Genomic DNA, 15,486 nt, shown 5'->3' with positions numbered 1-15,486 from the left:
AACAGTGATTGCTTGAAGAAATTAATCTGTACTTGATTTGTGCTCAAATTAGCCATAGTACCTTGAATGGTAACATTGCATAGTGAGAAGTTGTATCTGACTGATGGTCATCAAGTCCACGTTGTTTTTCTTAGGAAGTTTTTTCATAAACTTGATGTGCCAGCAGAAAATCATGGACAAACAGCTGCTATGAAATAATATTGAAAGAACTTGTTATTTGTTACGTCAGCTTAGTAGGCAATGTCTTGTAAGAAATGTATAAGAATGGCTTCACTTCCTGATTTTAGTTAGACAAACTCTGTATTAGCACGTTTTTGTCTCCTTGATGCAAGATTAAAGTGCCTTAACCTGAACTTGCCGTGTATTGATCTTTTTGAAGTTGATTTTTCCTTTGACAGATTGGTCCTTCGGACCGGAAACTCTCACTTCGCCTCAGGTCAGATGGGCCAGGTGGCATGAAACTGTATGGGGAAGAGACCACATCAGTTCTTCTGCCCTGAAACACCTCCGACTGAATTGTCGTCCAAAAGAGGCTAGCCACTGTTCTGATCTGTGACTGGAGGACGAGTTATTGTACGAACCGGAGACGGCCAATCACGGAGGCTCAGGTAAGGTGAGATTTACCTTTTTTTCTGTTTTAGATCAGGGACTTGATTTGTGTCATCTGTCAGGAGATTTGTTTTGTACAAGTCAGGGACAGGAAGATTGCAGTCTTGTCATAGATCAGGGAAACAGAATAGGTAAGGCAGTTATTCTAGATAAACTGTGAAAAAAGAGAAAAATCGTGGTACCACGTAAAATAAGAAGGGTTACGTAACAACTCAAAGGTTAAAATAAAATGGGAAATAAGTGCACAAAAAGATCCCAAGAGCCACCATTAACTGAAGATGCAAAATATATGCAATTACAACATGCCAACAATGTTAGGTACTATACAAAATGGGTTAATAAATATGAATTTGATGGCAAATTAGAAAAATCCTCGCTTATTAAACTTGTCAAACAGCTTAAAATTGACGTAAGAGGTCAGGTAAAAAAGCAAAGTCATTTAGGCATTCCTCAGGCACACAGGTGGATTGAGGAAGCGAACCGTAGGGAACAAAAGAGTAATAATTCAAAAACAATGTTTCTAGATAAAGAGGACAATAACTTGGTAATAGCATCAGCCCCTCCACCTCCTCCACTTCCCTTGCCAGAATATGAAGCGGGTGGACAAGTTGGTCCACCTCTGCTATATCCGGCTGTCCCCGCGAAGCCAAAACCGTTTGTCAGAGATCCCATCTAGACTAGGTCTCGAACACGTAACTTGAGAGGGGATGTTGAATATGAAATAAATGAAAATTCACGAGCTATGAGTGAAGAAGAAATGTGTCTGCTCATAGATGTACCAAATCCTCAGGCAGGACAGGAAGGGCAGGACCCAACTCTCCTAGTATATAGACCGTGGACACCGGAAGATATCTGGAAAGCCACAGAGGGAATACCCCATCCAAACGTTAATTTTAGAAAATTCTTAGAAGACTTGCAGGGCATGAGGTTAAGTTACCATTTAAATGGAGAAGAAGTAGAAAAAGTAGTCAGACAGATCGTAGGTCCAGACTGGCACATGATCAGTGGCAACTGGAATCCCTGTGACGCAGAGCACAAGCCACTTCCACATAGCAACGCAGAGTTGGATAACAGAGTGAAAGGTCTGACAGACCGAATCTCTGAGAAATGGAAGCCTAGGGCATACTGGACTTGCATTAATCAATGCATCCAACAGGAAAGTGAAACAGTTGATAGATATTATGCTAGATTATTAGAATGTTTTAATAACCATTGTGGAATGCAGGTACCTGAAGACCAGACACATGATTCCCCATATGAGCAGCAGCTAAAGAATGCATTTTTGAAAGGCAGTATTGCACCCATTAACAGCTTTATTACAAAGCACATGGTAGATCACCATACAAGTAGATTACAGTCATTACTTGAATATGCAAGACATGCCGAAAGGCATTTTAATAACAAAAAAAAAAAAGAAAACCCAAGTATTTGCTGTAGAAGACGGAGCCAAAGTGTTTGTAGTACAATCGGGAAAAAAGGGCAAGAAAAATGTCTAGGGAAACAAACAATCTGATAAACGATCAGAAGAGTTTGAAGAAAGAAAGAAAAGGGGTGAATGTTTTAAATGCGGAAAAAAGGGACATTTAGCAAGGGATTGCAAGCAAAACAAGAAGGTAGCCATGGAAGATAAGGAGTGTGAGGACTGACTATATGATAGTCAAGAATCACTAGAAAGGAATAACCAAGAAAAGATAAATGCAAATGTGATAGAAGGAATAGAGAATGTGACAGAAGAAATAGAGGAAGTGCAGGAAACCACAGATAGTGAAGAAAGTGAAATTTTAGACTTAGCATTATTGAGCCTAGAGCTCTATTTAGCAGACACGAAACTGGAAGTTACACTTCTGGTAGAGGGGAGGGAAGTTAAATTTCTGTGTGACTCAAGGGCATCATGAACCCTGATACATCCTTCCAAACTACCAGAAAATTCAGAATCACTTGATTATATATTAGTGAAAGCAGCTAATGGACAGCTGTATTGAGAGCCACTCTCCCATAACATAGCAATAACTGACCCTGTTTCAGGGATGACCCAGAAAAGCAAAATTGTTGTTTCTGCAAAATGCCCAGTAAACCTTTTGGGCAGAGACCTTATGCAGATATTTGGCATAGCAGTAGTTCCAACCATGCAGGGTATGGAAGCACAGCGACAAATGGATACATTTGTAGTGCGACCGGAGGGTGAAACATTTTATTGGTACAGCCAGGACTTGGTTATGACTGGTCCAGGGGCAGTAACCAAAGAACTGATGAACGTAGCCATCAGTAAGTCCCCCTCCCTTGACACTGATAAACAGCATTTGTTGCACTATACTCTATATTACTGTAGCACACCAGGACCTGATAAGGAATATGAGCAAGAACTGTTTAGAAACCATGCCAACAGATTAGTATTACATAATCTGTACTGGGACACAGAAGGGAACAGTGTAGTTAGCTGTTCATTGCCCCAGGAATTCTTTGCGCTTTATAAATCTAATTGGTTACCACATGTTAGTTTGACTAAAGACAAGAATGTGAAGTGGGCAGACCTAGGAGAAAAAGTCACAAGGTGGGAAAAACAGACAGAATTAGAACTATCAGAACAGGGAGTACAAAAGCAGAAGTTGAATTGGATAACGCAGACACACCCAGCTGTACACTTGCAGGCAAGTGAGGACAGCTGAGTAGCACTCTTACTAGAAGAAGAAAATGCCTTACGAGGTATACCAGAGACTCTCTGGTCAACAGGAAAATCAGATGTAGGTCTTATTCGTACAGCAGGACCAGTTACTATCATGCCAAAATCAGCATTTAGACCACAGTAGAGACAATATCCCTTAAGAAAAGATGCAGAAGTAGGAATTAAACCTATAATAGCAGCTTTACTTAAGGAAGGAGTACTGATAGAATCTCCCAATTCACCATGTAACACACATTTATTTCCTGTCAGGAAAGCAAACAGGGAATGGTGTATGGTCCAAGATTTGCAAGCTGTAAATGACGCAGTAATACCTAGAGCACCAGTGGTGCCAGATCCACACACCCTGTTGAATTATTTAAAACCTCAACAGAAGTATTTTTCTGTGGTAGATATTAGCAATGTGTTCTTTTCAATACTGATACACCCTGACAGCCAACATTGGTTTGCATTTACATTTCAGGGGAAGAGGTACACATACACAAGACTACCACAGGGGTATTGTGAAAGCCCAACAATATTTGCACAAGAAATGGCAAGTAACTTGGCAGGATTTATCCCACCAAGAGGCAGCCAGATTTTACTTTATGTAGATGATATCCTGCTGGCAGCCCCCACCCAGCAAGAATGCAGGGAAGATACCATAGCATTACTACAATTTTTAGCCACTCAAGGACATAAAGTAAACAAAAACAAATTGCAGCTTTGGAAAAAGCAGGTCAAATACTTGGGATATGTAATATCCAAAGAAGGCAGAATATTAGATGAAGAAAAAAAAATAGCAATTTTACAAGCACCCAAACTGACTACCAAGAAGGAAATGATGTCCTTCCTGGGTACAACTAATTTCTGTCGGAGTTGGATTCTGAACTATGCTTTGGAATCTGCTCCATTGACTGACTTGATATACAAGAAGCCTATGGCAGCACAAGATTTATTACAATGGACACCAGAAGCAGAGTCAGCTTTCTGTAGATTAAAACAATTGATAGCATCCTCATTAGTTTTAGGACTACCAAACTATCATAAACATTTTTTCCAAACCGTAGATTGTAAGCAAGGTTATATGACATCAGTATTGACACAGCAACATGGGGACAAGCAACGTCCCATAGCTTACTATTCATCACAGCTGGACCCAGTGGCGCGATCCCTGCCCCACTGTGTACAAGTAGTAGTCGCAGCTGAAATGGCAGTGCAGGCTTCAGCCTCAGTAGTGTTGTTCCACCCTCTCACATTGAGAGTGCCTCATGCAGTCGCGATTATTTTACTGCAAGAAAAAGTAGCATATCTTTCTCCTGCTAGGCATCTTTCCTGTATGACTATACTATTGAGCCAACCTCACATGACAATTGAATGGTGTACAACTTTGAATCCGTCTACCTTGCTCCCAACCCCTGCGGATGGCACACCACACAGCTGCCTGCAGGAGATTGAGCAAAAGACACTACCTAGAAAAGATCTCACGGATGTTCCCTTGGATGATGCCAAGGTGACATATTACATGGATGGCTCACACAAAAGGGGTCCCACAGGACAGAATCTAGTACGATATGCAATAGTTTCTGATACTGAGATTTTAGAAGTGAAATTTTACCACACAATTTATCTGCACAAGCAGCAGAATTGATTGCCTTGACATGGGCATGTACCTTAGCAAAGGGTAAATGTGTGAATATTTTTACTGATAGCCAGTACGCTTTTTCTACTGTACATGTTTTTGCGCAACAGTGGAAGAATAGAGGAATGATAACATCTACTGGCAAACCAATTAATCATGCACAGTTTATTTTGGATTTGTTAGAATCTATTCAGTTACCTCAGAAAGTAGCTATTTGTAAATGCGTAGCTCATACCAAGCAATAAGATAGGATTTCAAAAGGTAATGTGAGAGCTGACACAGCTGCAAAACAGGCAGCTTCAGCTTCAGAAGTATTTCTTTTGAGTGAGGAATTACAACCCTCTGAGATTTTAGATTTAGAAATGTTGAAAACAATGTAGACACTTACTACAAATGTAGAAAAACAGAAATGGATAAAACATGGAGCAATTCTTGAGAAAGGGCTGTACATCTCCAAAGAAGGAAAACCGATATTGCCATCTAACTTGTTTAGATATGCAGCTTTGTTGAGCCATGGGCAGTGCCATGTCTCAACAGGGGGGATGGTACAGTTAGTGAATCGAGTGTTTACAACATATGGGTTTATAAACTACACTAAAAATTTTTGTGCGGCATGTCATGTTTGTAATAAACATTATGCACAAGGGGCATTGAAGCCTAAGCAAGGGAGTTTCCCTACACCACCATACCCGTTCCATACTATTTGTATAGATTTCATAGAACTAAACAAATGTGAAAATAAGAAGTATTGTCTTGTCATTATAGATATGTTTTCCAAATGGGTGGAAGCTTTTCCAGCTAAAAATCCAGATGCCGCTACCGTTGCGAAAGTTTTTGTTAAAGAAATTATTCCTAGATTTGGCATACCGGAAAAGATCTATAGTGACAATGGCACACACTTTGTAAATCAAACTATACAACAGTTGAGTCGATATTTCGGAATTTCCTTGAAGAACCATTGTGCATACCACCCACAATCTGCAGGATTAGTAGAGAGGCATAATGGAATTTTGAAAAATAAGCTTAGGAAATTAATGAGTGAAATACAAAAGAACTGGGTGCACTGCCTGCCTCTGGCACTGTTGAGTATGAGAACTGTTCCAAATGCAAAAGGGTTAACTCCTTTTGAAATACTGTTTGGGAGGGCATATTATATACCTCAGTGGAAACCTCTCATGCCTGCAGACCAGGAGGCTGACAGTTCACTTGCAGAATACATGAGACGACTTAATAATGTAATAAACAACTTTTGCAGTTAAATTCTGTTTCAGATAAAGAACAAACCAGACCATCGGAAGCAGCAGTAGTCCCAGGCACGTGGGTCTGGGCGAAGGTCATCAAGAGAAAGAATTGGACAACACCGAAGTGGGAAGGGCCATACCAAGTGCTACTGTCAACACCCACTGCAATCAAGATTGCAGGGCGAGTGTCCTGGATTCATATGACACACTGTAAACTGGTTAAGAACTTTGAACTGGACAAAACCCTAGTTACTGTTACACAACAAGAACAAAATGACCAGATATAGAGAAAACAGGAATGCAGAACAACCCCAGAAGTATTGCATGATCATCCTGTTAACCATGCTGATAACAATGATTTTTTTGCTGTGGCCTTTCCTTTTTCCAGCCACACGAGCTGAACTGAATAAACGTGAATCACTCATAGACCGGCATCCGAGCTTTAACACTTACCAAGCAATTAAATATGTGTATGCTGAAACTTTTAATGTTTCAAATTGCTGGATTTGCACAGCTATACCAACAGCATACGGGGGATTATTAATGACTGCTGTCCCCCTAGGGGTCAATGAAACCTGGGAAAATTTGATTTTTGATACTACAACTGTAAAATCACAAGACAAAATAGCATTGTACCTGCCTGTTACACAAAAGGGAATTGTGTGTTTTTACAAAAATGATACTGTTCAGGTAGGTTGGAGTAATTGTAATGTGACTGTTCCTTACAAATGTTATACCAAAGCCAATAAATGCAGGTTATATCTGTGATGCAAACTATGACTCATATCTTGAGTCGATACACAAAATGATTGATGAGATACAACGTAATCCTGTTCTTTTTAAACAACTATCTATTATTGATAAGAAAATGTTTCATGCAGGGCAAGTGTATATTAATACTACAGTAGAGAAATGTTATTTTGTTTGTGGAAAAAAGGCATACAAATGGTTACCTGAGAACTGGTCCGGCAGTTGTTTTTTGGGTTACCTGGTTCCGGCCATACGACACACTGCAGTCTTGCCTCAGGAAAGAATTTGAAACGTCAGAGAGGTCACCAAGAAAACCAGAAATCCAATCAAAAGGCCTGAAAATCCAGTGGGACGAATCGAAGCAGGCTGGAGAAACCATAATTCCATGAAAAACAAAGATAAACTGACATACATGGACTTGAGTGACACTATTATATCGTGGGCAGGTATAGCCCCTGCATATGGCGCAGTGAAATCGATTTGGGAGCTGAGAAAACTGTCCAAACTTCTCAAAGTAATGAGTAATGCAACTTTTTCTGCTTTCGAATTAATGACTGATGAACTAAACACTATGAGAACTGTGGTGCTTCAAAACCGCATGGCTCTTGACTTCACCCTAGCGGCGAAAGGTGGTACGTGTGCTTTAAGAAAAGAGGATTGCTGTTTGTATATTCCTGACAACCAGCATGAGATAAACGACCATCTTGAGGTGATTCAGCAAGTGTAGGCCATGACCAAACCAGGCCCAAACCCATTGACGGACTTTTTCCAGAATTTGTTTGGGGGGTGGGGTAGCATCCTAATGAACATCCTGATTGCCATTTGTGTGGGATTACTCCTATTGGGAGTGTGTGTTTGTTGTGGTATTCCCTGCATGAAAAGATTAATCAAAAATTTTATAGACATGTCAGTTTCTGAGACTTTATATCAAAGTACTGAAATTGAAGAATTGTTGAAAAATTAAACACTTTCATAAGTTTAAACCGAATGACTCTCTTAACTGCAAATCTTGAACAGAAGAAGTTAGGAGAAGAAGCAAACTGTTTATGCTTTTGAAAGTAGAATAAAAAGTATTAACAGGGGGAAATGCCAGAAAAATATGTATTAATGTATGTGTTTAGTGCTTATTAGAAGCAAAAAGGGTTAACACATTTCATTCTATTTTATGCACAGCTTAGTTTTGTATGAAACTTCAAGATGCTTTTCTAAAATGACAATATCCTTTCTGAAACTGCAAGATGCTCTCTGACCTAGTATTTGCTAGCACAGCAAGATTCATGTTTATGCATTTTGGAAATATACTGAGAAGCAGGTGATTATCTGCTAGGTCAGGAAATTAATGAATAGAACAATACTGTTTTCTATAATGTTACTGAACTTGAACAATCAGCTCTGTTTGTGTTATGAGAACATGCACAGCTGCAGAGAAACTAGATACAGTTAAACAATGATTGTTTGAAGAAATGAAGTATAATCTGTACTTGCTTTGTGCTCAAATTAGCCATAGTACCTTGAATGGTAACATTGCATAGTGAGAAGTTGTATCTGACCGGTGGTCATCAAGGCCACGTTGTTTTTCTTAGGAAGTTTTTTCATAAACTTGATGTGCCAGCAGAAAATCATGGACAAACAGCTGCTATGAAATAATATTGAAAGAACTTGTGATTTGTTACGTCAGCTTAGTAGAAGAATGGCTTCACTTCCTGATTTTAGTTAGACAAACTCTGTATTAGCACGTTTTTGTCTCCTTGCTGCAAGATTAAAGTGCCTTAACCTGAACCTGCCGTGTATTGATCTTTTTGAAGTTGATTTTTCCTTTGACAACATCTTATGCATCTAAGCAAAAAGATGGAGGCAATGCAGTAAAGCCACTTGGTTTGGGATCCAGAGTCTACTACTCAGGAGAAGGAAAGGCTAGAAACGGTGTCAGAACTGTGTTGAGAGACACTTCAGTTGGCAGTAAGGGATGTTACTAGAATTAATAACAGACTCATGGCAATCAGACTCCAGTGTAATGATAGGGCAGTATTCATAATCTCGGCCTATGTCCCATAGCAGAGTTGTGACAGTCAGTAAAAGAGTGCATTCATACAGCAGTTGCAGGATCTATGAGATAAAGCAGGACAACATGAATTGGTGTTTATACCGGTTCATAGGTTCATAGGTTCATACTAGGCTATCTGCCCTAGGGCATTTATAAGCCTAGCCAGAGTGTGTTTGGCTTTCGCCACCCATTTTAAAATTAATTTTGCTATGCCCTTTTTCGAGGTTAGTATACTGTGCCTCTGTCTAACAGTGACACAGAAGTGATACCCGGGGTAAACCTACGATCCCCCATCCACTCATCAAGATTCCTCTTGAAGAGAGTCAATGAGGGACTCTGCCTAACCTGGACTGGGATTTTATTCCAGAGTGAAGGGAGCCTCTGGGTTATGAATCTGTCCCTCCAGCATGTCCTATTTATTTCAGTGCTGAGGTTCAAGTCTCTGAGCACGTAGCTCGATGGGATTTGGATTTTCTGAGGTGCAGCATGTCCATTAATTCCGGGTTGGACATGGCTTTATACATCAGGCACAGATCGCCTCTGAGCAGGCGGTATGCCACTGAGTAGAGCTGGAGTTTCTTTAACCGGGCAGCATATGGCATCTGTTTGAGCCCTTTGATCCTCTTGGTGAGGTACTTTTGGGGGCTTTCCAGTTGCTGCAGGTGTCTGGTAAGGTACATCCCAAAAGGGGCATTGTACTCAATTATGGGCCTGATGAGGGATGAGTAAAGAGGCACGATGACCTCCCCTGATCTAGATGTGAATCCCTTCATGATTAGGTGGTCTATATAAAATGTTTTTCTAACCACTTTGGCCATGCGGTTGTCAAATGAGAGATTGCTATCAACTTGGGTCCCCAGGTCCCTAATGACTTCTTCCGTACTTAATGGATTACCACCTATGTGGTAATTTGTGAGCACTTTGTTTTTGCCAAAGGGGATGACTATACACTTTTTGGTGTTTAGCTTGAGGCCATGGCTCTGGCACCATTTGTCTGTTTCTATGAGGCCCTTTTGGAGGATGCTTGTGTCGGCTGGAGAGTCGATTATAGCGCCCAGTTTGCAGTCATCTGCGAACTTGGTCAGCCACAGTCCTTCCGTGTTTGCCTGTACCTCCGAGAAATATATACCGAACAAGAGAGGTCCCAGGACTGAGCCTTGTGGGATGCCACTTGTAACTGGTTTAGAGTCTGACATGGCTCCAGCAATTCTAACCATGTGGGTTCTGTCCTTGAGCCAGTTTGCAACCCATCTAGTGACATAGGGGTTTATGTTTAAGCTGGTGAGCTTATCTATAATGCCCGAGTGGGGTATTGTATTGAAGGCTTTTGCGAGGTCCAGGTAGGCTGTGTGGACCACCTTCCCCTCGTCAATGGCCTTGGTGACTGTTTCAAAGAAATTGACCAGGTTTAAGAGGCAGGATCTGCCCTTAACAAAGCCGAACTGGGTAGGATCCAGTGTCTGTAGGTCCCCAATATCGTTTTTTATGAGGTCCATGATGATCCTTTCCATAGCTTTGCAGACCAAGCTAGTCAGGCTTATGGGGCAATAGTTTCCAGGATCCATTGAGGCACCACCTTTGTGGAGAGGGACCACTGTTGCTGTACGCCACTCTTTGGGTACATATCCTGTGGTAAGGCTGAGACTGAACAGTACTTTTGTGTTTGGGAATAGCTCTTCTAATGAGAGACTTAAATGCACATATCGGGATAGAGAGATTAGGATATGAGGACTGCTTGGGTCTACATGGATGGGGCAACAGGAAAAAAGAAGGAGAGGCCATTCTAGACTTTTGACTGGCAAATGGCTTGATAGTAGCCAACACATGGCTCAGAAAGAGAGACAGTCATAAGATAACATACAAGAGTGGCCAGCATGGAACTCAGGTGGACTTCTTCCTAGTAAGTAAAGGGCAATGGGGTAGAATCAGTGATTGCAGAGTAATTCTCATTGAAACAGTCAGCCCACAGCATAAACTACTGGTTGCCACAATCAGCTGCAAGCAGTGGTCAGAGAAGTCACTAATTTCAACAGAGATCAGGCTGAAGACCAGGAAGTTGACTAGAGAGAAAGCACAACAGTTCAAGGAATTACTCAGGGCGATAGCACCTCAAAAAGATGAGGAAATAGGTGGAGATGAAGAAACATGACAGCATCTCAAAACAGCATGTGTGAGGACTGCAGAGCAGATATGTGGCCATGTCAATTATAGAAATAACGTACATAAGGAAAGGTGGTGGTGGAATGCAAAAGTCCAGGAAGTGATCAAAAGAAAGAAGGAGTGCAGGAAAAAGTGGGAGATAGAAAAGACAGATCAAGCTAGGAAGGAATACTGGTTGGCTAAAAAAATAAGCAAAGAAAGGAGTTGCAACAGCAAAGAACAGGACAGTACCTGGTACCCCACATCAGAGGCAGTGAGTTGGGAAACCCGCATCCCTTGTCCTTTGACCACGTTTTTAAATACATACTGGGGATGCATACTGCGCCTGTGTAACAGGGTGTTCCTATGACACTTTTTTCTCTAGACATCGGTGTTAATAAGTCCACTATCCAACCTTTCAATATATACATCCAAATACTCTATCCTACTATGAGAGGATGCCATGGTGAACTTCAAATAGTCAGTCATCCTATTCATGTTCATGACCAGTGTTGTCAACCCATCCATGTCCCAGTCCAAACGAAAAAACATCATCCACAAAATGACAATAGAAGGGAACGTATCTCCTGAAGGCATCCATAGGGAACAACTTGTCCTCCTCCCAGAGGACCAAGAACATGTTGGCATAGCTATTGGCACATGACGTGCCCATAGCTATGCCATCTCACTGTAAATGCATGACCTGATCAAAGAGGAAGACATTGTTCTCGATGACATCCAGGAACAGATATATCAGATTTATATGTCTCTCCCCATACTCACTATATCTGATCAAATATTGTTTAACAGAGTCAACACCTGTTATATTAGGAATGACAGTGAACAGGGACTGGACGTCTAGAGTAACAAAAACCAGGTCCATGCCCTGGTAGGGAAGGGAAATGAAATGAATCTTAAGGTTCAAGGCTGACAGAGGTAGAGGTCTTAATGAGAGAGCCACATTAAAGCCCTTCCTAAAATCCAGGAGACTGCATGTTGGTTAGGTCTATTACCTCATTTATTAAATTAGAATATTATAAATGTTTCTCATCATCTCTTAATTTCATGCCATATATTTATAAATTTGAATGCTGCTATGTAAAGATATACATATTTTATTTATTCTTATGGTTATAGGTATAGATATGATATAGACTGTTTTATTTATTTTTTATTAGGGAGATGTTGCATTTTCATAAATTGGTTAATTGCATGAACATGTTGGTTGGTTGCTTCTTAGTATATTAGAGAGATGAATTGTATCTTGGTATTCTGTTGATGGTCTGAGGAAGCTATAAGTGAAAGCGCTTACCAGTGTACACATTAAAGACATATTCATCTTACATTGAGTTTCTGGAGGTTTTTTGGTGTTGCATGGTTGTCTCTGCTGCTTGGACTTTTCTTGGATTTATTATCATACTTTACACTAGTGGTGAGACATTTATCCCGTGGAGTGTTCTGTGGTTTGCTCATATATATATATATATATATATATATATATATATATATGTATATATATATATATATATATATATGTATATATATATATATATATATATATATATACACACACACACGTGTGTGTGTGTGTGTGTGTGTGTTATATGATATATTTTCAGTGGAGACCATGTTCTGATGGCCCAAATATTTTAAGAAGAATCTTTTGAACAAAATAAATCAGAGATTAGTCTTTTTAATTTGTTAGGTAAATTAAATATTAAATATTAAAATTTAGTTGCTTCTAGACCATCCTTCCAAATAGTTCCTTTTAGTGTCAAGACATTTCATTCTATATGGAAACACATTTGTTTGCCTTCACATTCCATGACTCTTGGAAACAATATCACTGACTTTGTTGTTGATGTCTCGGATGACTCTCTTCATATCTTCTATTGAGCAAGCAGCGTTTCACATCTTATTCATGATTGCTATTAGGACTTGATCTATTTCTACTATTTTTTAAAAACAATTTTTCAAATGAAGTGTGACCTACTTCAGTTATTTGCCTTTAGCTGTTTTGTTTCTGAATATTCTTGAGTTACGTTAGGAAAATCTCCTAGTCAGACTTACTAACTGATTGTTTTCTTGTTGGATTGTCTGGAGTAGAAGGTAAGAATTCCATGGTATGTTATGTTGCATCTTAGCTTCAGTGTTTTTAGAGATGGTTCTTACAGGACAAGGATTACTCACAAAACATTCCAGTGTGAGCAAATGATAGAAAGTGAAAACAAACAATTCAACATGAAGTTTTGTGATATAGCCCAGAACAGGGCTACCACCAATACAATTACAACCTTCTAATATATTTATTTATTTATGTATGAAGAAAAGAACAAGCGCTTTCCATGTATGCTGCCACATATTCAGACACTGCATAAAAAGTCTTAGAATGTACCTTATAAATTTATCAATTTTAAATCGTATTTCCAATATTTGATTTCCTTATACAAAAAAGTTTGCCAGCAATCTAAAGTTAGGAATTTAAATAAATTGTGTGTTAGTGCCATTATAGCAGACTTATAACTCAGTTTTATAGTGTGACATTCGTCAACCCCTAAGGTAAAAGTTTAACATTTTTGGTTTAAGTGAAGAAATAAAACAAAGAAGAGACATATAAAACAATAAAAGTTAATTTTGCAAATATAAATGATTTCCTTACTGTTTGTACATATCATTGAGCTTTTGGAAAGTTCCACAAGGATCCCTTCGGGCTGAAAGGAAAAGAAATAATAAATTCTTGACTATTATTATTGAGCATTTTCTGAAAAAGTGCTATATATCATGTACAGTGGCAGATAAATCTGATAAACGACCATGAAAATTAGTAAAAGGAACATTAATTGAAATTAGACATTATATAATATTATTCAGGAAATAATAAATTCTTGACTATTATTAATGAGCATTTTCTGAAAAAAGTGCTATATATCATGTACAGTGACAGATAAATCTGATAAACGACCATGAAAATTAGTAAAAGGAACATTAATTGAAATTAGACATTATATAATATTATTCAGATTTGATCAGCTCATTTCAGTAATGATGCTGTTATAAAAGCTAATCTTAAAAATGCCATCTAAATCCTAAACTTAGACTGCAGGTTTGATGCTTGTAATTCAGGAAGCAAATTGCATTATAGGGTCAAACCAATTTATGAAAGAATCATCAGTAGGACACTGACAAGTAAATGCTCATGCATTTTGTGATATCAGTATTTGTTATGTATTTATTTATTTCTATTGCTTTTTCTTTAGTTTTTAATATCTCGTATCTAATATGCAGACAGTACATATTCTAAAAGGATTAGACTTATTCTCACATTTCAAAAATGGCTTGCTGAGCAAGATAGTTTAGAGCATAAAATGAACTGATAATATCAAGTAACTTTTGTGATTGTAGCACTTCCAAAATGACATTGAATATGTGACATCATATCAAAGCCATATTAATAAAAATATCTCTCTCTCTCTCTCTCTCTCTCTATATATATATATATATATATATATATATATATATATATATATATATATATATATACTAGGGTGGTGCTGCACTGAGTGTGTTATTTTATTTACATAGTAACAAACTCTGCATATTTACAGGCACACATACACACATTTCTTTTTTACTATTTATCATTTTTCTTCTAACATCTTCATTGTTATTCTTTCTTAGTTGGCCTCCACTCCTTTTTTCACAATGTATCTGTCAAAATCCATTTCCCACTTGACAAAATTTCACTCAATTTTTCATTCCAAATAACCCATATTATATAAAATAAATGGGTTCAGGCGCCTAGGCAGCGAGACATTTCCCTGCGATACATTTTGGCTGGGGACACATGGCTGAAGTAACATTCAGCTGCAGAGAAATATGGCTGTTTGTTTTCCCCCTGTGCATTTGGTTATTGAAGTTGTAGGTATGACAACACATTCTTCTCTTTGCCCACAGGGAATTTGCAAACAGACATATTTCTCTGCAGCTGAATGTTATTTCAGCCATGTGACCCCAGCCAAAATGTATCGTAGGGAAATGTCTCGCTGCCTAGGCGCCTGAACCCAAAATAAATATGTATCTCCCTTTCTCACTTATTCTTTCTTCTTGTTCTTATAAGTATACATAGTTATATTATTATCTATAATACTTATATCATTAATAGTCTCAAAAAAGTTTTCTTCACTCAACTTTTTTCAGAGTTTCACCACTGTTTCACATTTCAAAAACATTCTCTGGTGTTTCTTCCTCCCCAAAAAATAAACACACTCTTTCAATTTTCTTTTTCTTTGGCAGATTCCCCTTTACTGGTAACTAGTTTATTTATTACAAGTCTCCGTATGTAATCCTGACACTCTATTATCTTAGTACTTCACTTTGTCTTTACTTTAATGGCTTTAATCAT

At 38.7% G+C, this 15,486-nt stretch overlaps 1 protein-coding gene across 1 annotated transcript in view; it reads right to left on the bottom strand.

The window, feature by feature from the left end:
* Positions 1-13,791, bottom strand: part of LOC122808691 (alpha-2-macroglobulin-like protein 1) — a 380,174-nt gene extending 366,383 nt beyond the window's left edge. The window contains exon 1 of the mRNA XM_044079679.1: positions 13,744-13,791. Within this exon, the coding sequence (XP_043935614.1) occupies positions 13,744-13,759 (16 nt within the window). The 5' untranslated portion in view covers positions 13,760-13,791. The remainder of the gene's footprint in view (positions 1-13,743) is intronic.
* Between the last annotated feature and the right edge of the window lie 1,695 nt (positions 13,792-15,486).

Source organism: Protopterus annectens, chromosome 8.part0 (genome assembly GCF_019279795.1).
Source record: "Protopterus annectens isolate FY-2018-M chromosome 8.part0, PAN1.0, whole genome shotgun sequence".
In the NCBI taxonomy this organism is placed as follows: Eukaryota; Metazoa; Chordata; order Ceratodontiformes; family Protopteridae; genus Protopterus; species Protopterus annectens.
This window is presented reverse-complemented; position numbering and strand designations above follow the sequence as displayed.